The 27026-nt window shown below is 42.1% G+C and overlaps 1 protein-coding gene across 2 annotated transcripts in view; it reads right to left on the bottom strand.

The window, feature by feature from the left end:
* The window catches only part of Snx3 (sorting nexin 3), a 35446-nt gene extending 9890 nt beyond the window's left edge, over positions 1 to 25556 (bottom strand). The window contains exon 1 of one of the 2 annotated variants that reach the window (XM_063253976.1): positions 25215 to 25556. In XM_063253976.1, coding sequence (XP_063110046.1) covers positions 25215 to 25310 — 96 coding nt within the window. In that variant the 5' untranslated portion in view covers positions 25311 to 25556. Of the gene's footprint in view, positions 1 to 25148 lie in introns of both variants that reach the window. The other variant, XM_063253975.1, reaches the window with a different exon arrangement.
* Between the last annotated feature and the right edge of the window lie 1470 nt (positions 25557 to 27026).

Raw genomic sequence — 27026 nt, forward strand, 5'->3', positions numbered from 1 at the left:
TTTCCAGCTATTGCTCACTTTAATTTTTAATGGGCAGAAGTACCAAACTTACTCATCTGTATGAAATAATATTTGTAGGAAATATTTGCGGAAAATACAGTGATTAGAGACTGGTAACATTAGGGACAAGTGTTAAGAAGCCTATAATCAGGCACGCACCAAAAGCTAAGCATCAGTAAACCAACTTGGGTAATCCAGGTCTACTTCTCTATTTTACTGAAATTATGAAAAGACCTGAAAATCATGTTTCATTATATATCTGAACCAAAATACCCACTCCAGCTGGACAGTACCCACAGGAGCTATGTAAGAAACATGGTAATAATAATTTTAAGTTATATCAGGGCCATGGGCCAAATTAGTTTTTCTTACTTTTTTTTTAAGTCAGGGTCTTGCAATGCAGGTCAGGATGGCCTTCAACTTACTATGCTGCGCTGGACGGCTTCCAACTCAGGGTGACCCCCCTGTCTCAGCCACATCAGTGCAGAATTACAGGTGTGCACCATGACACCCAGCTTCAAATTAACATTTAAAAAAAAGAATGCTAATCTATAAAATTCCTTTCACCCTCAAAATTTGCCTACTTATTGTTATAGCACTAGTTTGTTACTAGCATGTAAAAACATTTATTTGGAAAACTATAAAATAGATCATCTATATTAACAAGCAAGGCATACATAACAAACTGAGACTCTAAGAATAGTCACATCTGGCACTGAAGGAAAGCTTCAGCATAGTGTCTATGCCGGGCATGGTAAATGCCTGTAATTCCACTCAGGCTAAGGCAGAAAGATTGAGAGTTTCAGAACAGTCTGAGCTGCACAGTAAAACCCTGTTTTAAAAAGCAAAACAAACAAAATACCAAAACAACAATGAAAACACACAAAAAAGGCCTGGAGATGCAGCTTGGTGAGACAAGGTTGTATCCTAAACGGGCACCCAGCTCTCTGCTTTCCTCCATTTTCTCCAAGTTACTTAATGACACTTGCAATAGCTCAAGGCCGGCCACTTTCATGCCGTAATTGGAGAGCAGAAAAATGACGGCTGGACCTGACTTGTTAACAATTACTGTTGTACTAAGATATGCAAGTAACAAAATTAGTAACTTAAAAAGAACAAAGCACGGGGCCAGAGATGTAGCTCAGCGGCACAAGCGCCTGCCTGGGAATCACAGGTCCTGAGTTCTAGTCCCGGTACCCCACCCCTGCAAAAAAGAGCTGAGCACAGCCTCTGGGTATCTCCTTAATCACTTTCAATCTACCACACATCTACAAATCTTTGGTTTTTGCCATTCAATTGGATGGCATTTTTTCTGAGCGCAGCCAAGTTCCGGAGCTCTGTTTTGTACTGTATCTGGGTTTCTGATCAGTTCCATGTCCCGCATCACCCGCAGGAATGCTGACACCTAGGGGTAGAAATCAAGGGATGACAGTCTGTCCCATTACTGGATCACCTGGTTAAGGTGTAGTCAGCTGAATTTCTCCCTGTAGTTGCCTTTTATTCCTCTTTATAATAAATACCCTTTTTCTAACTCTAGGAACTGCCCTTCATGATAAAGTTTAATGTCACTTAAGCTTGCACAGTTAAATTCAATACATACAAAACTGTCAGAAGACAGAAAGAACGCTGTTGTCTGAACTCCCACTTTTTGGGGATGCTATTTGCCTTATCTCCTCCCCTCCCTAGGACTGGGGACTGAACCCAGGGAGCACTGAGCTGTATCCCAAGGCCTTTTCATTTCACTCTGAATCAGTGTTTCACTGAGTTACCCAGGCTGATCTTCACCTTGTGATTCTCCTGCTGCCTTAGCTTCCCATGTAGCTGGGAGCGTATGTGTGCGCCACCATGCCTGGCCCAGGCTGCCTCATTTCAAACAGGAGCGCGACTAGTTTATTGCAGAAGCCTCGTTCACTGAGAACTACAACGTGAACATGCAGATTTATAAAAGTACTGTATTATAACTTGTTGATTTACTAAAACTAGCATGAAGTGGGTTTATAGTTTATTTGGCTAGAATAAGGAAAGATATTTGTGCTTGATAAAGGAAAAACTTCAGGGCAGTCCTTAAACTTCAATATGCAGGGGCCAAGGATTTAGCTCACTGGCATAAGCGCCTGTCTGGCAAGTGTCAAGTTGTGAGTTTGATCCCCAGTACCAAAAAAAAAAAAAAAACCAACCCAAAAGTTCAGTGTGCAGTATCTTGGCTGCACCCCAGCACTCGGGAAGCTGAGGAAGGAGGAACACTGTGAGCTCCCAGGAGCCTGAGCTGCACAGGGAAACCCTGTCTCCAAGCAAAACAAGATAAACCCCCAGCCCGTACCACATGCATGCAGTATCTTGTCTTTTGATTTGCAAAATGATGCTTTATTTTGCTTAGCTCATAAAACGGTGACAGATGAAGTAAGAGACCTTAGGACACAGGAAAACTATAAAAGAACAAGACTAAAAACTAAAAGAAAATTGAAGTGTAAGACATATCTGTAGTCCTGATAGTCTTTAACTGTTAATCATATAAAAGAGAAATCAACCATTTCCCACAAAAAGTAGGAATGAAAGTGGGTATTATAAAGTAAAGGACAGATTTCTGAAACCATGGCACAGAGATCTAAAACAGGTACCCCCTGCCAGTCTACACACAGGGAACTGCCTGCCACGTTACTGTCTCTAGAAAGGCCTCATACACTCACAGGCTGACCTATTAAAGTCAGCAGCTCACAGGCACCCATATGTAACCTGATTATCACTGAGAGCCAAGCAGAAAACCAAGCTTCAAAATATGATCACCTGAATATAGCTTAACAATAGGTATTAGAAAAATGTTTACTAGGTGTTTCTAGTATTTCTTCAGATAGTGTCACGTGTACATTTGAAAAAGACTGGCAACAACATCAAAAGTATACCCAATAGGCCACACTCTATTCAGCTGACCCTCAGAGATGTAAACGGATGCCCCACTGCAGCTCTCACTAGACAGCTGCATTTCTCCACATATCTCCATCGCGAGATCAAGGATAAGCTGAGAAGTGCTTAAGCTCTTACGTCTCCCGCAGCACTCTGGATACTTCTTTTACCCAATCTGGAACAGCATGAATAACTGGAGATATGGTTTATAACCTAGATGAACTCCTAAATATGGCTGGGGAGAAGTCACTTAAATGAATAAGCTTTTAGTCTGGAAAACCTTTGAAATGTAGATCGTCACTAAGCCAAGGTTATTCAGTTTCTTTCTTTTTTAAAAAATAAGGACATAGCCTTCCAGTGATACAATTCCTCATTATTTTAAAAGTATGGTATAGCTTCCAAAATAGTAGACAAGGAGTTATCTAAAACGATTTTAATGTACAAACCAAGTAATTCCACAGACCCTTCCTACGCTGTCCGTATTCTTTGTGAGTTAGCGACAAGACAATTGTGAAGGCGCACAGGTTTTTCGATGAGCAACATTTAAAACATTTAACTCTATTGTAAAGGAAAATCCATTCATTACAGTTTATCAACATTTACATAATCCTACAGGCTCATGCTGAAAGAAATACGCCTATTAATTATTTAAGATCTTCTCTGGACTATTGATTTTTTGTTTTTGTTTTGTTGAGACAGAGCTTGCTATGTAGTTCAGGCCTTGTGTAGTCCACACTGTCCTGGAAATCACAGCAATTCTCCTGCTTCAGTCTCTACAGTTTTGGGGTCACGGGTGTGGGCCACCATGCTGTAATATTTTGCATTTTTTTGTGTTTTACAGACACAGTTTCACAGTATAGTTTAGGCTTGCCTTGAACTCAGCCTCACGGGTCTGGTATTACAGGCATGTGCCACTACAGTCAGTGAGGCTAATTAATTATTTACTATTTATCTTCCCAACTTACTCACTACTAAAAATCACCTCCTTCACATGTGCCATCTAGCATCTCATTCGATTGGTCTAATGTAAAATCTAAATATCAGCATTTGTTTTATTTTGAGACAGGGTCTCACTATGTATTCCACGCTGGCTATGTAGCCCAGGCTGGGCTCAGACTTGGGGAAATTCTCTTGCCTCTGCATCACAAACATTAGGATTACAGGCATGCACCACCATGCCTGGCTTAACAACAGCATTTTTAAGTGACACTATGGTACAGTGGGGGTTGAGAACTGCTTCCCTAGTAAAGTAGGGTGAGGGTTCAAACATCTGTGTGAACATCAAGTGACTCTGGTTTAGCTATAATGGTTATGGGAATCAGTATTTTACCTTGCCAAGGAGAGTGATCTGGACCGCATACTATGCAATACTATGAGGATCCTGTATTGCAAGTAGGATGCAAAGTCACTGTAATTAAAACTATGGTGTGGAAATATTATGTTAGTAGTTCTATTCAACCCTAAAATGCATAAGGAACCACAAAAGACCCTGAAGAGCCACAAGACAATTATGAGGGGGGAAAAAAAGTTGCAGGAATCACAGGTACTGATTAGAATGTATTTATTTACTATGCAGTTCAGACTGGTTTTGAACTCACTCTGTAACCCAAACTGGACTCAAACTTGCAGTGATTCTCCTGCCTCAGCCTTCAGTGCTGGGATTATAGAAGTGTGCCACCACACCCAGCATAAAATATATCACAAAACTATAAAAATCAAAATAGTATGATAATGGCACAAAAATAGCCATAGACCAATGAAATAGGAGCCTGCAAGTAAACCCAAACATAAATGGTCAATTAATTTTTTTTTTTTTTTGTCTTTTTCCTTTTTATCGGTACGGGGGATTGAACTCATGACTGCCTGCTTGCAAGGCAGGCGCTTATGCCGCTGAGCTAAATCCCCAGCCCCAGTCAATTTTTAACAAGATGACCAAAAAGATGTAATGGGAAAAATTCTCTTTAATAAATGCTGCTGAGCAAACTGGATTTCTACATGTGAAAGAATTAAACTGGACCCTTATTTTATTCACAATGTTACAGCTGTGTTAGTGAGAAATCTTACAGGCAGTCAGACAGGGCTAGGCCCTTTAAAGACCCAGGGCAAAAAGATCACCTGGTACCTTGAAACCTTGGAAGACACAGATTCCTCCTGCTGTGGGCCAGACCACAACACAAAAGGCAAAACAAATGCAACCACACCCTAAGTATAAACACCAAAGACTGATATTCTAAGTAGGTATGGATCACTTTGAGGAAGCCAGGGATCACCATCCCAGTCCTCTACAGGAAGAGTCACTGCTGTTAAGCATGCCACATTTGGTCCATTTTCCCTGAACAATTAATCTTACTGGTTGACCACAGTTCTGTCGCACTCGTGCCCACCTCGGGAGTTCCCATTTTTCTCCACCTTGGACTCCTCTCACCTGGTGGTTTTGGCAACCCACTAGGGACCGCCTCTGTCTCCCAGACAGAAGCTTTCTTTGTATCAATAAATATATCTGCTCTTAACCTCTGTGTTCCTAAAATTCATTCTCCAAGTTTCACTCCCCTATATCAACAATACACACAAAAACCAACTCAAATGGATAAAAACCTAAATGTAAGACCTGAAACCATAGAGCATCTTAAGCCTCTCCCCTGTAATCTTAGCACTCAGGAGGCAGGAGGGACTGCCTTGAGGACAGCCTGGGCTACACAGTTAGTTCAAGGCCAGTCTGAACTACCTAGCAAGATCTTGTTTCAAGAAAACCTAGGGAAAAAGCTCCTTCACATTGGTCTTTACAATGACTTCTTCCTATCAAGGCAAAAGGATGCTTTTACTGAGTCATAATTCTCCAAGACACAAGTGTCACATATACGAATAGATCAGAATACTTACAATAAAAACAACTGGATAATGGTATCGAACACCACACACGCATGCTCTCAATCTAGACGACAGCAGGGTCCTCACAGCGCTTTCACTCCTTTCCTAAAGCCCCACAGAAAGTGACTAGTCAGCTGGCTGTGGTGGCACGCATACCAGTAATCTCAGCACTACTGGTAGCAAGATCACCAGTCCAGGCCCAGGCTGGGCAATTCAGAGGCTGTCACAAAACAGCAAATGAAATAATCCAGTATCAATGAAATCAGAGATGTAACTAAAAACTTATTGACAAAAAAAAGCCCGGGCCCTGACAGACTCACTGGTGCATTTTACAAGACATTTAGAGAAGCCCTAACACCACTACTTGTCAAACTCCTTAACAAAACTGAAAGGGAAGCGATACTCCCAAATTTATTCCTGGAAGCAAGCATTGCCCTGATATTAAAACCAGAAAAGGACCCAAGAAAGAGAATTACAGGCTAATTTCCCTAATGAACGTAAATGCAAAAATTCTCAATAAGATACTGGTGAACAGAATGCAGCAAATCATAAAGAAGATTGTACACCATGATCAAGTGGGATTCATTCCAAGAATGCGGGGATGGTTCAGCATGTAACATACCATATTAACAGAGCCAAGAATTAAAACTGTATCATCATCTAAATAGATAAAGAAAACGCTTTTGACAAAGTCCAGCACCCATTCATTATAAAAACCCTACCAAAAACTGAAACAGATGACCTTTATCTCAAACTGATAAAATCCATCTATGACAAACCAACATCATACTAACTGGACAAACACTGAAGGCTTTCAGTCTAACATCAGGAACAAGACGAGGCTGTCCACTGTCTCCACTCTTATCAACATAGTCCTGAAAATGTTGGCCAGAGCAATTAGACAAGAGAAAGAAATAAAAGGAATAAAGATTGGAAAGAAAAAGTTAATACTGTTATTTGCAAGTAACATGAGACTACATAGAAGGCTCTAGAATCCTAGATTTAATAAGCAAATTCAGTAACGTAACTGGATACAAAGTCAACACTCAAAGTGGATAGCATTCCTGTACAGGAATGATAAACTCACTGAAAGAGAAATCAGGGAAACAATACCTTTCACAATAGTATCCAACAAAAGGAAATACTTAGGAATCAGTCTAAAGAAAGATATAAAAACTACACTGAAAAGCTACAGTACTCTGAAAAAGAAGATTGAAGAGGATATTCGAAAATGCAGAGATATCCCATTCTCTTGGGTAGGAAAAGCTAATATAATGATGAGAGTCACACTTCCAAAGCTGTTCTACAGATTCAAGGCAATTCCAATCAAATTACAACAGCATATCTCACAGAATTAGAGAAAACAATCCTAAAATTCTTCTGGAGCCAGAAGAGACCTAGAATAGCAAAGGCAATCCTGGGCAACAAAGACAAGACAAGGAACATCACAATTCCTGACTTGAAATTATGCTATAAAGCTACTATGATAAAAACAGTGTGGTAATGGCAAAAAAAAAAAAAAAAAAAAAAAACACCAGACCCAAAGATCAATGGAACAGATCAGAGGATGCAGAAAAACTGCAGACATACTAAGCCTCCTTATCTTTGTCAAAGGTGCTAAACACATTCACTGGAAGAATGACAGCCTCTTTAAATAAGTGGTGCTGGAAAAACCGGCTCTACACAAGATTAAAACTGGACCCATACCTTTCACCATACACTAAGCTAAAATTGGAATGAATCAAAGATCTTAATATTAAAACAGGAACATTATATCTGCTGGAAGACAGAGTAGGTCAAACTCTTGAAGACACTGGTATAGGCAAAGACTTAATGAACAAAACCCAGAAACTATCACAAAGAATCAACAACTGGGATCTCGTCCTATCGGAAAGCTTTTACACAGCAAGAGCAACCATCAACAGAGTGAAAAGACAACCAGCAATGTGGGAGAAAGTGTTCCTCAAAGGATATAAAGAATTTTATTCAGTCCTCCCAGATTTAAAGACCCAATCCAAAAACAGACATCTGAGGTGAACACACTTTTCAGATAAAGAAATACAAACAGCAAATAAATAAGTGAAAAAATGTCCAACACCACTGATCATTTGAGAAATGTAAATTACACTGAGATTCCACCTCACCCCAGAAATAATAGCTACTATCAAGAAACCAAGCAATAACCAAAGCCAGAGGGGCTGTGGGGAAAATGCACACTGGTGCAACCACTGTGTGAAGAGTCCTCGAAACACTCAGACTCTAGGTACCACATGACCCAGCTATTTCTCCTTCTGGTATCTTCTCCAAAGAATTAAAAACATCAATACATGTGCACCCATGTTTACAGCAGCACAGTCTGCTAACAGCCAGATCTTAGAAGCAATCTAAACGCCCACTGACTGAAGAATGAAAAAAAAAGTAGTTTTTTTTAATGCACCGGAGTACTACCCAGCCATAAAAAGGATAAACTAGAGACTTTTATAGGTAAATGAATGCAACTAGAGACCATACTTATAAAGGAAGTAAGAAAGACACATATGTAAACATTACATTGTCTCACTAGTGTATGAAGTTGAAACAACATGTGTATATGTGTGTGTGTATAAATATAGTTGAGATAGTTACACTACTGATTGCTCTGAGTTCACTGAAGAGAAAGGTTTGTGCTGATATTGTTCAGACAACTGAATGCAGATGTCCTATGCTCTGGGTGAATGACCTGCGGTAGACAATGTACAATATACGCATCACTGCTGTCCCTTGACTGTTTTTTTTTTTTTTTTTTTTTTTTTTTTTGTCTTTTTCCTTTTTATCGGTACCAGGGATCGAACTCATGACTGCCTGCTTACAAGGCAGGCGCTTATGCTACTGAGCTAAATCCCCAGCCCCTCCCTTGACTGTTGTGAAATTTCATTTTATTTTTTTCTTCTGTTTGAAATAAAATGGATGTTAAAAATAAATAAATAAAATTTAAAAATAAAAAGGAAACCATTCCAGATCCCTTATTTCTAGCCCCAAGCCTTATTTGGAAGCATGGTAAATAAGAAGCCATGACACTCACAAATGTTAACTAGAATTCTCCTAAACCATTAGACTAATATTACAGTACAGTACACCACACACAAAGGTGTTAAAATCTACTGTGAATGCCAAGCTATGAACAATACAAACTGCACAGACGTGGTCCCTGACTTCACCAACTCTGTGACACAGGCACAAACTGTAACAGGGTGTCAAAGAAGAGTATGAGCCCCAGGACAGCCGAGGCTGACCCGGGATAAGAAATGAAGGGTGCAGGGCCGCCGGGAGCACGCTTCTGCAAACACAAGGAGCTCTGATAGCGTGTCATGACAAAGACAGGCTGCACGACCTTCAGGCTCAAAGACAAAGCTATCAGGAACTTTGCCCGAGTACACAGTTTACGGCTGCGCATGCTATTAGGTCAGGTGTGCAGCTGGGGCAGTGGTGTACGCCTACAATCCCAGCCTTTTCAAGCTGAGGCAGGACAAGTTTCAGGCTAAACTGAGAAATGTAGATACCTGTGTCTCAAACTAAGAACAAAACAATGTGTTCCCGTTTCAATGCTCATTTTTGTGGATTAAGACTTAGTCTGTTTTTACCACTCACCCAGGGAATTAAAGGATACATTCACTGAAAATGTATTTTTTTAATTGTATTTTAGAAAGACAAAGTTCAAACTATCATTTTTGTGGCATAAGTTCCTGATATTCTGCACTGCTAGGGAAAAAAAATGCAAGTGAAAATAACAAATATTTCAGTATTTGCTTTGCACCATGACTGCACATTTGGCATAGAAGCTCATCATAAATCTGTGACACCATTTCTGACTCACAGAATGTCTAAAACCTAGATCTGTTCTAGAAGACAGTCAAATAGACCTGGGGGTTTTTGGCCCCTTTTGGAATTCATTACTGTCAAGTTAGTTTCCTTTGAGTTTTAACTTTGTGTGTGTGTGTGTGTGTGTGTGTGTGTGTGTGTGTGTGAGCTGGGACTGAACCAGAGCCTTGCGCATGAAGTACCTTTGAGACACAACCACCAACCAAATTTCCCATCTTTAAAATGAAGATGACACTGCAAATTATTTCAATAAATAAGAACTATGATGATTGCCATATATTATCATTTATTGGTTACTTAATACGGGACAACAACTATCCTTATGTCAAATCAAAGTTCTGAAGTTTCATTTTCTGGGCACAAAAACCCAAAGACAGGAGTTAAGAAACTTGCTCAGGCAGAAATAAAAATTTTGCCCACCTTACTTAAAGTCTATGCCCTTTTTTTTTAATGTCTTTTTGAGACAGGATCTCACTATGCAGTTCAGGATGACCTTGAACTCACTTTGTAGCCCAGTCTGGTGTCGGAACTCGCAAGGATCCTTTTGGCTTCAGCCTCCTGGAGTGCTGGGAATACAGGAGTGTGACATCATGCCCAGTTTAAAAGTCTATGCTCTTCAAGTACGTGATTAGAGGAGCTGATCCGAAATAGATGTTAAATAGTTTGAAAATTTCAGTGAAGCTGGGCATGGTGGCTCATGCCTGTATTCCTAGCACTCAGAAGCCGAGGTAGGAGGAACCTCGCAAATTGAAGATCAGGCTGGGCTACAAAGTGAGCACAAGGCCAGCCTGAACTGCCTAGTGAGATCCTATCAGTGAAAGAGCATTTCCTAAATATCTCAACACAAACATTATGTACAGTGGGCTAGGTTTGATTGAGAGGCTTTTTATCTGTTTTTGGTCTCGAGAACCAAATTCAGGACCTTGTGCTTGCTGGGGAGGCACTTGTGCTACTGAGCTATATTCCCAGCTGAGGTTTTTAAAAAACATTCAGGAAGCTGGGTACTGTATTGCGCATGTGTAATCCCAGCTCTCAAAAGGCTGAGGCAGGAGAAATGCCACAGTCTGGGCTATGCAATGAGTTCAAGGATAGCCTGGACTACACAGGGGGATCCCACACACACAAAAATTTTAACATTGGACAAAATATGCAAATGTACATATAACACATATATTAACACTGAAAGCATGAATTAAAATCATTCTTTTCAAAATTATAGAATCTAAAAGGAAGGTGTAACATGGAAAGGCGGGCTGTGGTACTGTTCGAAGGTACTGCAGAACAGATAGACAAACAGTAGACAGACAGACAGAGGCAGAAACTGCTAGACTGGTGGAATGAGAAACTCACTGAAGTTTCTCCCCCAAAATATAAGTAAAAAAATTTACTCAAGAAAAACAATCGAGGTTGGGCATGAAGGTGCACATCTGTAATCCCAGCGCTCACAGGAAGCGAGGTAGGAGGACTGGCTCAGAATTCCAGGGCACCCCAGGCTACACCAGGGAGCACCAACTACATAGCAAGTCTAAAACAGAAAGGGAGGGACGCAGGGAGAGAAGAAGGAAAGCAGGAAGGAGGTCAGTCTGTCTGGTAGCTCAGCCTGGGACCGCCCGCCAACCGCACCACGATCACCGTGCCCCACCAGAGCCATCACCCCATTCTCATGGCTGGGGCAAACTGTAAAAAACAGGGGACTTGCTGGTTCCACATGCAAGTGTTGTTCAAAACAACGATGATTTCGCCTGTGGGCTGGGGACTTAGCTCAGTGGCATAAGCGCATGCCTGGCAAGCACAAGGTCCTGAGTTTGATCCCAGGTACTAAACAAAACGAAAAACACAATTATTATGCCTGCAATTGCAGTACTCTGGAAGGCTGAGGCACAAAGAGCCCAAATTTAAATTTAGAGTAAGAGACTGTCTTCAAATAAAATAAAATGGCTTGGAACACAACTCAATAAAAAGGGGTTAAGATTAATCCCCAGCACATCCCACCCCTACCCCACCCCTACACACAGAGGCAAGATTTCTGTGTTTTCCGTAGTTTGATGGCCGCTTGCTGTGGCTGGGGCGAAGAAAGTGTACCCTCCGCAAAGATGCAGGAGGCAGGTCTGAAAGGAAGGGCGAGCCAGGGACGGTGCTGGCCCCAGCGAATGCCTGGCTGGTCCACCAATTACAGACACAGAGAAGACCACAGTTCCCGTTCTCCCGCACCTCCAGTCTCTCCGCAGAGCCGGGAAGGAGTGGGAGCTGAGGAAGCTGGTGTTGGGAGCCGCGGCCGAGCCCGGTCGCCTTACTTGGCGGACGTGAGGCCTGTAGGAAAGAGCAAAGCCTGAGCTAGATTACCCCTCCCATCGAGTGTGCTAAGATGGCGCTTATCTCCTGCTTCCTGCTTGGTAAACAACCCGCCCTGTAAGATCTCCTGCTTCCTGCTTGGTAAACAACCCGCCCTGTAAGATCTCCTGCTTCACAACCCGCCCTGTAAGATAGTCTGCCTAGCAACAACTGATGTTAGCCAATCAGCCCGCATCGCGCGCTTTGAACTGATTGGCCACTGTAACCCTATAAAAGTGAGTGCCTCTCCCGCCACGAAAAAAGAAGAAGCAAAAGAAGCAGAAGAAGCACGCAAGGAGCCGCGGAGAGCGGACCGGTAGAGGCTTCGGCCGGGAGGATTCCCGGGGCAGGCTGTACGGAGAAGGAAAATAAAAGAAAAGGTTGTCCACTGCCAGACTTTGTTGTGTGTCCTTCCTGCCAGCCGGGAGTGACACCGACAAGCTGGAGGGCAGAGAATCTGTTCCCAGACCTTTACAGAGAACAGCTGAAAGGATGCTGGAGTTTAGCTTCAGAGGGAACCTCCAGCCTCAACCGCGTGTTTGAAAGATGAAAAGTAGGCAGCCCACTCGGGACCCCTTCTGGCTCTCTCTCTCTCTCTCTCTCTCTCAGACAGAAGCTTTCTTCCTCTCAATAAATATTTCTGCTCTTAACCTCTGTTGTTCCTAAAATTCATTCTTTGATTTTAGAGAACACAAACTCTTTGCAGACACCTAGTAGGTGGGGAGCTACGTTCCCCTATATCGATGCCGTGCACATTATCAGATCATAGTGCAATGAAAGCAGAGTATCAGTAGCAAAAAGCCCTAGAGGAATTATGTGAACACGTGAAAGTTATATAGTGGTCTCCTGAATAATCAGTGAATCACAAAAGAAATAAAGGAAGAAAGTAGTTTCTAGAATTAAACAATAATGCCAGTACAATGCCAGGGCTCATGAGCTACAATGAAAGCGGAAGTTTATACTTGTGAATGCCCACATCACAAAAATAGAGTGAATCCAAATAAATACGCTGATAATGTGCCCTGAAGTCCTATACAGACAAGAACAATCCATATCCAAAGCTGACACAAGGAAGGAAATTATAAAGATCAAAGCAGAAATTAATGCAAGTGAGACTAAAATACACACAGAATCAATGAACCAAAGAGTTGGTTCCTTGAAAGAATAAACAAAGTAGGGGCTAGGGATTTATCTCAGCAGCTAAGTGCCTGCCTGGCAAATGTGAGGTTGTGAGTTCGATTCCCAGGCCCCCCCAATAAAATAAAATAGAATAAAAGTAAATTAAATTAGGGCTGGGAATTTAGCTCAGCGGCATAAGCACCTGCCTTGCAAGCAGGCAGTCATGAGTTCGATCCCTGGTACCGATAAAAAGGAAAAAAAAAAAAAAGCAAATTAAATTTAAAAAAAGAAAGATGAAATGTAAAGGTAGAGGTCAGAGGCTGAAGGCTTGAGGACGCTAACCCGACAGGCGGAGCCTGGGCACGGGAATGTCCCCAGGCTGCAGCTGGAGCGGCTCACTGGCAGAGTGAAGAGCTGAGAGGTGAAAAGGAAGTCTAAACTGAATCTGACCCGCTCTCTCTATTGTACACGAAGCTTCTTTAGCATAGTGACATGTTAATGAACACACCCAGATGAAGAGGGTATACTGGAGAAGAGCAAGAGACAAATTCTTAAACAAAGCCACTCTAGCCAATCCACAGAGTGCTGCTGCCAACCCCGTAAACAGAGAGCAATCACAGGAGGCACAGCAGGACCAGCCTTCCTACAAGGTACAACTTCATAGCTCAGAGACAATACTCAGACTAGACACGCCACACTGAAGTAAAATGCCTTTTAGCCCAATACTCTACAAGTTTGGGGTTTGTATTTTGTCTACTTTGTGTAAAACTTCTTACACAAAGTAGAAAACTTCTTAATCAAATATATGCAAAATTCTGTTTAAAATCTGGTACTTATGTTTGTCATTAACTTTAATGCCAATCTTGTGCTTATTTATAAATGGAGGTGACTTTATAAAATGATTACAACTGTACTTAATAAGCAGCTTCTGCTGCTGGTCTGCACTAAATACCTGTTTTCACCACGCTGGGTCATGTTTTGAGATATAAATATGCACTATTAACATTTGTTTTTCAAAAAAAGTAAAAATATTTTACATACTAATAGTTTGCAAACTAAAAAGTAAGAAGTCCCAATTCAAAAGCAATTGGGAAAGGCCAGCAGCACTGCAGCAAACCAACTACAACACAGAAGGCAAGTAACAAACCCACCAGCTCGCCGTTTCCACCAGCAGGGGTCTTGAGAACACCTCTTTTACTATCTCCGGGATCTGCGAAGTGGAGTTTTTGCTTAAGGGCGGTGAATAAGCTCAGAAAAGCCTACAAGATGCCCTAGTTATCTACACACCTAGGTGCCATGTGATAAGGGATGGTGAGAGGGTGGCGTTATCAGACAAGGGATAAGCTACAGATGCAAGAAGAATGGTGCACAAAGCCAAGAGTTCAACAGGGCAAATATCTCAACTTTGAATGTGTTTCACTGATCTATTAGCAAAAGGTAGAGGCTTTCCTGGCTTTAAGTAGTTAGCCATTAAACTAAGTCCAGGGATGCCCCAGGAAATCAGGTGTGCTTTTATTTTAAATTGAAAAACAAAAACATAAAAGCTGATCAGATACACATCAGCCTCACATGACAGTCTTGCAGGCAATTCACTAACAATTAATTTTCAGTTTAATGACAATTGTAAGACATGCAGAGAAACAGAAAAGTGTAACACATTTACAGGGGAGAAAAGGTAGGAGAAATTTCATGGAGGCTCAACCACCCAAGCTTCGGGATTAGAATTCCAGAGCAGCTATCATAAATACATTCAAAGAACAAAAAGAAACCATGCTTAGCTTAAAGAATTAAGTGTTAGGCTGAGGATGCAGCTAGCATCCCTAAATCCTGGTCTGATCCCCAGCACCAAAAGTAAAGTTGCATACAACTTTGACATAGCTAGAGAGGCCTAAAAAGATCACTTTTAGGTTCATTAAAAAACATAACATGACAATGATTCAATGACCACAGAATCTCAACAAAAGGATTATAAAGAATCAACAGAATTTCAATTCCCAGTACTATAGAAATAAAAGAACCACCAAACTGGAATTCTGCTATTGAAAAGCATAATGATAATGAAAAATTCACCAAAGGAGCTCAACAGCAAATATGAAATACCCGACAAAAAAAATCGGCACATGTGAAGACAAACAAGTAGAAACTGTTCACTCTTAAGAACAGAAAGAAATGAATGAACCACAGCCTCAAAAATCTGCAGGACGCCATCCAGCCTTAAAAACATGCGTCCCACATTGAGTGTTTCTATTTTGTTTCAGGCCAGGAATCAAAATCAGAAATTTGCAGGGTGTGGTGGCTCACACCCTAATCCCAGCACTGCAGAGTCTGAAGCAGAAGGATCCTTGCAACTGGACCAGCCTGGGCTGCAAAGTAAGCTCAAGAGCAGCCTGAACTGTGTAGCACTATATATTTCTTTTTGTTTTGTTTTTGTGGGGCTGGGGATTGAACTGAGGGCCTTGTGCATGCAAGGCAAGAACTCTACTACTGAGCCACATCCCCTGCCCAAAACAGGAAACTCATTTTTTTAAATTTCTTTTCTCTTTTTATCGGTACCGGGGATCGAACTCACGACCGCCTACCTGCAAGGCAGGTGCTTATGCCGCTGAGCTAAATCCCCAGCCCCTGAACTGTGTAGTGAAACCCTGTCTCAAATATACACACAGCCCCAGAGATTTGTGCATGCTACTGAGGTGCTCTACCAATGACTACATTCCCCAGCCCTGGAATCAAAATTACAAACAGTAATGATGGCAAATCCCCCCAAATCTAATGTACATACAAAAGTGCAGTAGAATTCAAACCCAATATATATCAAGGTGAAACCGCTAAAAGAATAACAAAAGAACAGCAAGAGAAAAATAACTCATCACATACAGGGATTCAGAGTTACACAAATCACGGGTACACACAGGGAATCCAAGATGAGGCCCAGGCAGCGCGGCAGCTCTGCGGACTCCACTACTCAGGGCGGCAGGTGGGCAAGGCCGACCGCCCCGTGTACTCTCCTCCAGGGCCCGTGAGCCTGTCTTTCACGGTTAAACTAAACCACATGGCACAGCTGAAGACAACTTGCAGATTTAAAGACTCGAATCAGTTTGTGAGTTCATCCAAAGAGATTTTTGTAGGTGAACCTCTTATAAGAGGCTTTAAGTGCCAAGGATTTGCTCAATGGTACAAGTGCTTGCGTGCCAAGCATGAGATCGTGAGTTCAATCTCCGGTACCAAAAGCAACAACAACAAAACACCAAAAAACAAACAAACAAAAACCCCGCAGGGCTTTAAACTGGAGTACTGGTACAACATGTAATCCCAGCACACAGGACAGGCTGAGGCAGGAGGACTCCTGTGAACTGGAGGCCAGCCTGAGCTATATAGTGAGTTCAAGGCCAGGCTGAACGATGCAGTGAGACCTTCTCAACAACTCCTCCTCTCAAAGGCTTTAGTTTTCTGAGATCAAAGTTTTCCCCAATGGCCTTGAAGAAGTTCATAGCTTCAAGAAAAAAATTTTTTTCCAGTATTAAGGATTGAACCCAAGTCATTCCCACTAAGCTACAACCCCACCCCCACTGCTCCTTCCAATTCTGAGCCGGTCTTGTCAAATCACTAAACTGCCAAATCATGGCTTGAATTCGCAAGCCTCGTGCCTCAGCCCTAAACTGCTGGATCACAGGCATGCGCCACTACACCAGGCCAGCTGCAGAAATTAATCCTGCCAACAACTGCGTAAGTCAGAAAGAAGACCTCTCGAACAAAACACACTCTCAGCTGATCCTCTAATTACAGGACCCCAAGCAAAGGATATAGCTAAGCTATATCTCAACTTCTGATTTATACAAACTGGTAAGATAAAAATTCGATAGGTGCTCTTGTAATATTTTTAATGTTGGGAATTAAATCTTGGGCCTCCTACATGTAAATCAAGTGCTCTACCAATAACCTATACTTCCGGTCCATGTGAAGAAATAAAGAACAGCGGTAAAGGCAATTACACAGGTAAATATACGACAGGGGCGATGTATTTCCTTTCACTTCTGTTTGCTGACTAAAAAGACAACGGCATAAAATAACTATAGAACTGTATTTTATTGATTTTAGAAGACATAATGGTGTGGTCAGGCATGGAGGGGCATACCTAACCCCAGCACTTGAGAGGCCAAGGCAGGATGGCCACAAGCTCAAAACCAGCCTGAATTATATGGCAAGACTCTGTCTCACAAAAAATTAAAAAAAAAAAAAAAAAGCTGGCCGTGGTGGCTCACGCCTGCAATCCCAGCACTCGGGAGACTGAGGCAGGAGGATCACTGTTGAGTTTGAGATCAGCCTAGGGTACAATATCAGGCACGGCACCAATAGACATAAAACAGTATCTCCGGGACCTCATAGATGAGTTCAAAAGTGAAGTATTTAACCAAGTAAAGCAAGATATAAGTAGAATAGTTAGAGAAATGCTAAGCACCACCCAAGAAAAAACAGATGGCAGAATGGAAGAACAGAAAAATAAGGGGAGAATTGTTTGATGGAGAAAATAGAGAAAACACAGAATACATGAAGCCGGTTCAAAGAGATTACCAGAAAACTAAAAACTCTATTGAAAGCTGGCATAACAGCTTGAAAGAAACTAAGGATGGGAGCATGAAAGGCAAAATTTCTTAAAAATAACAAGGAAACAAGCAGTAACAATACAAAGGCTAGAAGATAAGAGGATCTATAACTTAAGACTTTAGAATGTAAAGGAAGAAGGAGGAATACAAACAAATGAACTGCAAAGACTATTCACAGAAATAATCAAGGAGATCTTCCCTAATATGGGAAAAGGTAAAGATACTCAGATGTATGAGGCATACAGGACCCCAGCCACCTACAGCCCAAACAGAACTACACTCAGGCATATAATAATCAAAATTCCAGAAACCCAATATAAGAACAGAGTATTAAAAGCTGTCAGAGACAAGAAACAGATCACTTACAAGGGAACACCCATCAGAATTACAGCAACTTCTCAGCACAAACCATCAAATCACGAAGAGTATGGAGCGAAATAATTCAAGCTTTGAAAGATAATAACCTCCAGCCAAGATTGCTATATCCTGCACAACTGTCCCTAGAAATTAATGGAGAAACAAGGTGCTTCCAGGATAAAGAGGAACTAGGGGAATTTGCAACCACCAATTCAACTCTACAGAGGATAATGCAGAACATTCTAAAAGAGAAAAACACCAAGATTGCAGAAACAGTGGCAGAGCGGCCACAATGAATGGAGCAGAAAGCGAAATGAAGAAGACAAACTGACAGCTAATGACAGAAAAAGAGCTCAACAGAAATGAGACAGAGAAGGTGGGATGGTAGGAACAGCTATTTTGGAGAAAACAAGACATCATAATAGCTAGTGCTGATTTAGCATCATCTTGAAGTCCCATCAAGCTTTTGTTCTTCTGTCTCCATCGGTCTTAACATGTTGTATCTTACTAGATTTTATTATATGTGATAATATAAACAAAAACTTTTATAGACAAGGAGATAACACAGAAACCACTGTTCATTTTCTGTTAGTTGATTCTAAAAATCCTGTAATACTGTCATTCTCTTGAATGGTTTTACATTGTCTTGATATATTTGATGCTACAGTACACAAAGTTATACTCAAAGATTTCACGGAAAGAGACACTATGGTAACTACTTTTATGTCGGGATATCTTGTAGTGAAACACTACTTTGCTTAAATGGTTATGTTCTGACCTGTGCTGTTTTGGTGTGATGTCCTCTTTTATCTCAATCTCTTTTTTTAATTTTTATCTTTTAAATTAAGGGAAAAAATAAATAAAAAATAGATTATAGTAATCCACTTTGATTTCCTATTAACTTGGATTTGAAACCCTGCTCTCACCATCTTGTTTTTGATTGATTTTGCTCTATTGTTTTGCTTGATAGTACCAAGTTTGAGAGTATAGGCAACAACTGTGAAGACAATAAGATTCATTATGACACCCATTCTGGTTTGACTGTTATCTTCTTTTGAAGTCCTGTAATGTCTCCAATGTTTTGGTTTTATTGGTTTTGTTCTTTACTGTTTTGTTCAATTTTATTATAACTGATGATACAGGCAAGTCTTTTTAAGATAGCAAGAGGCATTATGGTTACCATCGTTGATCGCCTTGTGTTCTGTTTTTACATTATGTACTATGTCCATCCTTTTGATTTGACTCTGTTTTGTTACGTCACATTTGGTTTTTTCTTCAAAAAAAAAAAAGTAGTAAGAACTGTGGGAGTAATAAAACCCAAAATGTGTAATCATCACTGTAAAAAAGAGAGGAAAAAAAGTGCTCTAACGGATATAACTGCATGTATATTTAAGCATAAAAGATAGGTAACCATATTACTGAGTTTTTGTTGGATCATTGAATAGAAGTCTTTGCAGTCTCACTGTTTGAATGTCTACTTTATATGATTTAATTTTGTAACTTGAACAACTATTTCTAAGATGACAATATGTAATCTATTAACTTCTAAGATGACAATATGTAATCTATTAATTTCTAAGATGACAATATGTAAATCTATTAACAGTAGTGATTTCCTGTTTTTTTTGTTTTTTTTTTTTTTTTTTTTTTTGTCTTTTTCGTTTTTACCGGTACCAGGGATCGAACTCACGACTGCCTGCTTGCAAGGCAGGCGCTTATGCCGCTGAGCTAAATCCCTAGCCCCATCCTGTTTATTTTTTTGAAATTCTGTATAACTTGTACCCTTTTTCTGTTTTGTTTTTTTTTCTCCTTAAATAAAATTAAAATCCCTGATACCGATAAAAACAAACAAAAAAAGATTTAAAAAAAAAAAAAAGATACAGGAAGCCAGATTAAAAATAATAATCCTTACAGCTCCTAGAGGCACCCGGAAGTACCTAGAGTGCAGCCCAATCCCTGCAAGGAGCACAGGAAGGCAGCCTGCTCTAAGCAGTCGCAGCTGGCTTAACAGAGGAAGCAGCGTGAGCGAGGCCGGCACAGCACAACGGCTGAGTGGTGAGATGCGAGTAGCTGGGGACTGCAGCATGAGGAAGGGACAAGACAGGAGGACCAAGCAGGACTTCAGCTTCCACATCTGCAAAATAGGAACTTGCTCTGCTTGGTTACCTCCAAGACTACGGATCACTCTCCTCTACAACTTTGATACAGCATACAGAAAAAGGCTCGTCCTTTGAAAGCACTGCCAGCCAACTCTTTCTCCAGGTTACCTCGTCACAGCACAGACGTGTAAGTACTTTTCAGCTGCTCTTCCTCAATGCTCTTACTGTGCAAGTCAATTTCTAGTCTCAAGGGTGCCAATGTTCGGATTTCTTTCAAAGGTTTCATCCACTTGAAGTTGCCTGAACATTAGGCTGTAGATGCAAGGATCTTAACATACTATTTTTAATTAAACTGACTGTGAACCAATTTGGAACCAGGACTAGAATACTCCAAAATTGAGCCCTGACTCCCAACACTGCGATGTTTAACTACTGCCTTCATTGGACTAAGAGATTCCCAGAGACTGGGTCCTGGGGATGCCACACAGTACTCTTCGGTGGTTCAACCCACTTATGTTCTTGGCTAAATAGCTATTAGGAGGTGGGACCCACATTGTGGAGCCCTGTTGTCACGTGGGGAGGGCATCTATCTCCCAGTGGTGCTGCTCACCTGCTGCTCTGCGTGCCAGCCACTAGGAGAGACACAGCATTGCTCTGCTGTGCCCTTAGCTGTGATGTTTCTGCTTCGGAGCTACTGGTAGCTGCCTACGGGCTGGATCCCCTGAAACCACAAATTAGCCCTAAATAAACCATTTCTTTCTTTAAACTGTGGTATCTGATATATGCACATGTACAAATTAAATATGGTACCTATTTTGGGGAACAATCTTTTGTGCACTGGTTCCTTAGTTGCTGTTGCACCAAACAGGACAGAAACAACTACTTAATAATTAAATGTAAAGGCACAAGACGGTTGGACATGGTGGCTTACGTCTATAATCTCAGCACTTAAGGGGCTGAGGCAGCAGGATTGGTGCCAGTTGGAGGCCAGCCTGAATTGCAGTGAAATTCTGTTTTGAAAAGACAAAATAAATAAACAAACAGGATTTTTAAAAAGGGCTGGGGAAATCAGGCATGGCTGTATACACATATAATCCTAGCATTCAGCAAGGAGTTTTAGGCCAGCCTGGGGTATAGTGAATTCAAGACTAGCCTGAAATACACAAGCAGACTGTCTCTAAACACCAAAAAGAGCTGGCCTTTGCATGTGTGTCGTGTGTGAGTCAGCATTCTGGAGATTTATGAGTGTTGTTTCACTGAGCACTATGAAGCAGGACGAGCATGAGTAGCATGACTAGCATACCTGTTTCACAGAGTGAACTAAACTTTAGCTTTTTACCCTGCTCTGCCAGTACATGACACACTTATTCTCCGAACCACGACTATCTCAAAGCTCAAGAAAGATCTTTACCTCCCCTCCTGCTTGGAAAACAGCTGTCTTCAGGTACAATAGCAGATCTTAATTAAAAATCTTCAGAAAACTAAAGCTGCAGCAAGAATGACTAAATTTCCCTTTCAGCCTTCTCTTTAATATGTCAAAATAATTCTAGACCCTGAGCTTTCCTAAACCTTTAATCATTTATGGTGCTCTCTGCTGTACCTACCCATTAGAACAATTTAAAAAAACATTTAACACTATGCCAATTATTTTCAAAAGCCCAGAGATACTAATCAAGAGATCCTAATAGTCTTAAACACTGTTCTCAAACCAAAAAAGATAAATGAAAATTGGGAAACTTGCATTCTAAAGTGCCACCATCCAGATAAAATTACCCTGTGAATTAAGAGTAATTTCAATCAGATTCTATAAAATTGAACATTTTTCTCAAGACCAAAATTAGAGAGTAACTATAAGACAGTTCGAGGGCCCAAACTCTGAAACACAGACCGCTTTCCACACAGCAAATTCAACGGCAAAAGGCAGGCAGCAGAGGAGGGGGGACAGCGACAGCTGAGAGGAGCAGCAGTAAGGACGATCATAACATGACGAACCTGTCCACCTCCCGTCCCTTCTACCTTATCGTAAGACTGCAGTTACTCTCAAACTTCGTGTGCTGCTTAAATAAAGCCTCACGTCTTGCTCCACAGCATCCTGAGTTTTAAGGTAACACCTTACATACCAAGAGAAATTTCCATAGCATTTCATAAGCATTAAAAACTCAATTACGTTGTGTTATCAGGACCCTGCATGTATGACCAATAGCAGTCACGTGACAGTTACAACAAACTGCTCTGTGTAAAAGTACAAAAGCTGGCTGGGCATGGTGGCACATGCCTATAATCCCAGCAATTGGGAGGCTGAGGCAGGAGGATCACTGTGAGGTGGAGGCCAGCCTGGCCTTCAAAGTGAGTTCAATGCCAGGCGACTGAACTGCATAGTGAAACCTTGTCTTAAAAAAAAAAAAAAAAAAAAAGCCTGACTTTCTAAGGCATAAGCATTATTCCAGCTACTCAAGAGACTGAGGCAGCTGACCAGCAATTTCAAGTTCAGCCTGTACTTGGTGAGGCCTTATCTAAAAATGAATAAATAAAATACTTGGCCCAGAGTTAATTCCTCAACTCACTAACCAATCTGATCTTTTTTTTTTCTTTTTGTACTAGGGATGAACTCAAAAACACTTTACTACTGAGCTGTATCGGTAACATTTTGAGACAGTTGCCAGGACTATCCTCAATGTTGCACTCCTCCTGCCTCAGCTCCTGAAAGAGCTGGCATTACAGGCACGCACCATCATGCCCTGCCCTGGCTTTAAACTAACCAGTGTTAAGGACTGTTTTCTATAACATTCAAATGATGGTATTATAAACAATTTATATTATCATGTAAGCTATTTGGTAATAAAATATCATAGGTTATTTTTAATAAGAAAATTAAATCACCACAGGAGAAACCATCTAGTAATGCACTCAGCAAGATAAACACAAAATTATTACACGAAGGAAGTGGAGGGAGGAGATTCCAATTCCATTGTGTGACAGGAAATACCACTGTAGCTATGGAAGCTTAAAAGCAGGCACCCTAAGTTTTGTTTTAGCACAAGATAAAAAGGAATGAGAATAAAGGCAAAAGAGGAAGTTCTTTTCAGTGAACCATCTGCTGTATATTAAAAAATTCAAAAACCAAATTCAAAATCATTTCAAAAGTTAAAAACTCACTTTTTCACTACGCTCATCTCAGAATGTACTTTCCTAAGTGCAAAGGGGCCTGAATTTTGTACTTTGCTTACTTTTTTTTTTTTGTCTTTTTCCTTTTTATCAGTACCGGGGATCGAACTCATGACTACCTGCTTGCAAGGCAGGCACTTATGCCGCTGAGCTAAATCCCCAGCCCCTCACTTTGCTTACTTTTATAAACACAGTTTATGGCTCACATTTTAAACATCTCAAGAGAGACACACTGGCTTATCAAACTGTTACTTTCGTCTTTTAATGAAGTTGGATGACTTTTTCTTTTAGCAACACTTCCATAAGAATCATTCTTAAAGTGGGTATGGTGGCACTGCCCAGAATCCCACAACTCAGGAGGCGTAGGGGAGGAGGATCCCCACTGAGGCAGGCCTGGGCTACAGAGTGAGTTCAAGGCCAGCCTGAATTACCTGGTGAGCCAGTCTTTATTTAAAAAAAAAAGAATCATTTTTTAAAGTTTCACAATATGAATAAACTGTACTTACACATAAAAATAGGATGGCAAATCTTATGTTGTGTTTTTCACACACACACAAAAGTGCATAAATTAAGTTACTGCTCTTTGCTGGGTGCGGTGGCCCACACCTGTGATCTCAGCACTCGGGAAGGCTGAGGCAAGATCACACCAACTTCCAGGGCAACCTGGCCTACATAGTGAGTTCAAAATCAGCCTGAACTTCACAGTGAGCTCCTATCAAAAAGCAAAAAAAAGAAAGAAATTACTGAACTGTTAACAGTAACTTGTTATGTAAGTTTCATTATTCTAAAGCAAAATTATTTTAGGTTTAATTTTAATAAATTTGTAGTCTAACAGCTGAATCAGTTTAATGTACTGTAATTTGTAAACATTATGTCCATAGATATGCAAGTTTTTTTTTTTTTTAGTCTTGTCTTTTTGAGACAGGGTCTCACTATGCAGTTCAGGCAGGTTTTGAGCTCACTTTGTAGCCCAGGATGGTCTCAAACTAGAGGCGATTCTCCTGCCTCAGTCTCCCAAGTGCTGGGATGGACTTGGGCCGCCAAGCCCAGCTCTGTGAGCAAGGTTTTTTAGGCCTGAACTATCAAGTGAAAGTGAGGTGACAGTCTCAATTAGCACCTTTCAAAGCAAGTGAATTATTTACTACCAACGAATGAGTTATAACATTGTTTGTTCTTCCACTGATCCTCATTCAGTGAAATGCAAAAGCCGAAATTAAAAGAGATCAAGTTCCCTAAAAGAATACCATTTTCTTAAAGCAATAATAGTTTTGGATGAGGTAGGCAACAATCCCCATGCCTCGACCTTTAGCAGGATGACCCTCAAGAACGCCAAAGTAAACCATTTCCAACCACTGCTCACACCTGGCCCAGCCCAATGAAAATTTCGTCGGGATTTTTTCAGCTCCCGTCCAGTTCTGCTAGAGTGTACAACCTAACCTAGGTCAGTTAGTTGGGTAGCTTGAAAAGGCGTAGAGTAACCGGCGTCGGTGGCTAGGCCACCTCTGGGGAGTCTCCAGGAGAAGGCGAAGGTTTCAACTTCACACTTCACACTCTTGCCGGCGAAGGGCCATGTTCTCGAAAGATCTACTCCCTTTCCAACTCCAATGTCATTCCCAGATCAGCTGCTTACGGGGCGAGCGGCGCTCAACCCACGCCTTCCTCCAGGATCACCTTCTCCCGCCGCCGCGGGGCTCCCTCCGCAGCCCCCACCGACCCGAGCGGCGCCCGGCTCGCGCCCCGGCCCGCCGCCGACTGGGCCGCCCGCCGCAGGGGTCCCGCCCGAGCGGCCGCCGCAGCCCCGGGGGCGCGCCAGGGTCGCGGGGGCGACGGAGCGGGAAGACGGCCTCACCTTGACCCTGATCTCGTAGGTGGTGAAGCGGCCCCGGCCGACCCCCACGGTCTGCGGGTTGCTCACATCGATCTCCAGGAAGTTGCTGGGCGGCCCGTAGGCGTCATTCAGGTTCTGCGGCTTAGTGATGAGTCGCCGGGTGTCCGCAACGGTCTCCGCCATTTCGCCGTAACCGCCGCCGCCGCCGCGGGCTCCCGCCGCCCACTCGCGTTCCACCGACGCCGCCGCCGCCGCCCGCCGCGGAGACTCGGGCTCGCGCGCAGCGGTCGCGAGGCGAACGAGCACGTAGTGTGGGCGTCCACCCCGCGCGAAGCTCCTCCCTCGCCCCGCGGGCTTCCGCCTCTCTGCCTGGGGACAAACAGCTGAGTCGCCGGAACGCCGCGCCCCGGGCCGCCAGGCCCACGGAGGCCGGGGAGGGGCAAGGGGGGCGGGAGCAGTGCCGCGGACCTCAGGCGTCACGGGACTTGTGGTCGCGCGGATTCCAGCCGGACTACAGCGCCCACAATGCACCGGGCGAGCGCGTCTGCGGGAGGGCGGGGGCGGGGCCGGGCGCTTCCGGTCTCTAGGTGGCTGGCTTGGCTTGGCGCTGCTGGGAGGAGAGCAGCTTTCGCAGTCCTGGCTGGTTTGCGGGAGAGTCAGAGTGCGAAGCTGAGGTGGCTTGACAAATGAAAACAAAACTGCTTCGATTGTGCGCTAAACTGTCCACAGCCCAATAATAAACCCCGCAAATGCCTCTAATGTTTCCAGTGATGACTTAAACTCAAGCCTGAGTTTCACCAGGTGTATGTGTGTTTGTGTTGATAAACCAAACGAGGTAAAAACAATTAAAACAGGATTTGTAAAACCTAGCAAATTGCCATGGTGGGTATGGTGGTGCATGTCTGTATTCCCAGCACTTGGGAGGCTGAGGCAAGAGGATCCCTGAGTTCAAGCTCAGCTTATGAGACCCTGTCTCAAAACAGCAACAAAACAACAGTTGCAGGATACAAATTTAACGTGTGAAACGCAATTGTATTTGCCTGCACTAGTTCCAAAAAGAAAACAAGAGTAAAGAACCTAGCAAGTTAAGGGCACTGAGATCAAAGGCATTTTAGAGGCAAGTCTGCTCGAAAAAACAAAATAACTGTGGATAGGCTGAAAGCTAGTTTGAAAATCTTGTGAGATGCCACTATTTCATATTTTCCAATGAAATTCTAGTAAGTTTTTTCTTTAGAGTGGTAGATATGTCCCTATTTAACGGCAATTCAGATGAGTCTTTATTTGAAAAGCTAGAAATTTTATTTAGAGTCTTTTATATCTCTAAGAGTCCAAAATCAAGCAATTGTTTTGTTTTTGGTTTGAGTCATGTCACTATGCAATTCAGCCTGGTCTTGAATTCACTGTGTAGGCCAGGTTGGCCTAAAACTCTGGGGAGAAGAAATGACCCTGATTTCCTACGTGATAGAATGGCCCCCCACATCTGCAATTAGGCCGTCTGGGTTTGAGGATCAGCTACTGTATTGGACTGGTGTCTCTGCTGAGATGATAGGTGTGCCCAGCTTTCAAATGCAAATTTTGAACACTAATAGGATCAATTCCCTCAAGATGTTGTGTCTCTCAAAAGTGTTCTGCATTTTGTTTGTTTGTTTGTTTTGTTTTTGAGACAGGGTTTGGCTACTAATCTCAGGCTGGCCTCGAACTCACAAAGACCTGAGGGCTGGGATTATAAACTTGTGCCACCACACCCAGCTGCTCATTCACTTTTGATCTGATCTATTCCTTAAATTTTGAAATTTTTCAGAAGACCCAAAAGATCAATAGCAATGTTTTAAATTTTTGGAACCTGGGAAGCAGAGGCAGGAGGCTCATAATTTTCAGCCTGGCCTGGATAATTTAACA

Source organism: Cavia porcellus, unplaced genomic scaffold, assembly GCF_034190915.1.
Source record: "Cavia porcellus strain 051 isolate PalLab524CR breed Dunkin Hartley unplaced genomic scaffold, mCavPor4.1 scaffold_7, whole genome shotgun sequence".
NCBI classification, from domain to species: domain Eukaryota; kingdom Metazoa; phylum Chordata; class Mammalia; order Rodentia; family Caviidae; genus Cavia; species Cavia porcellus.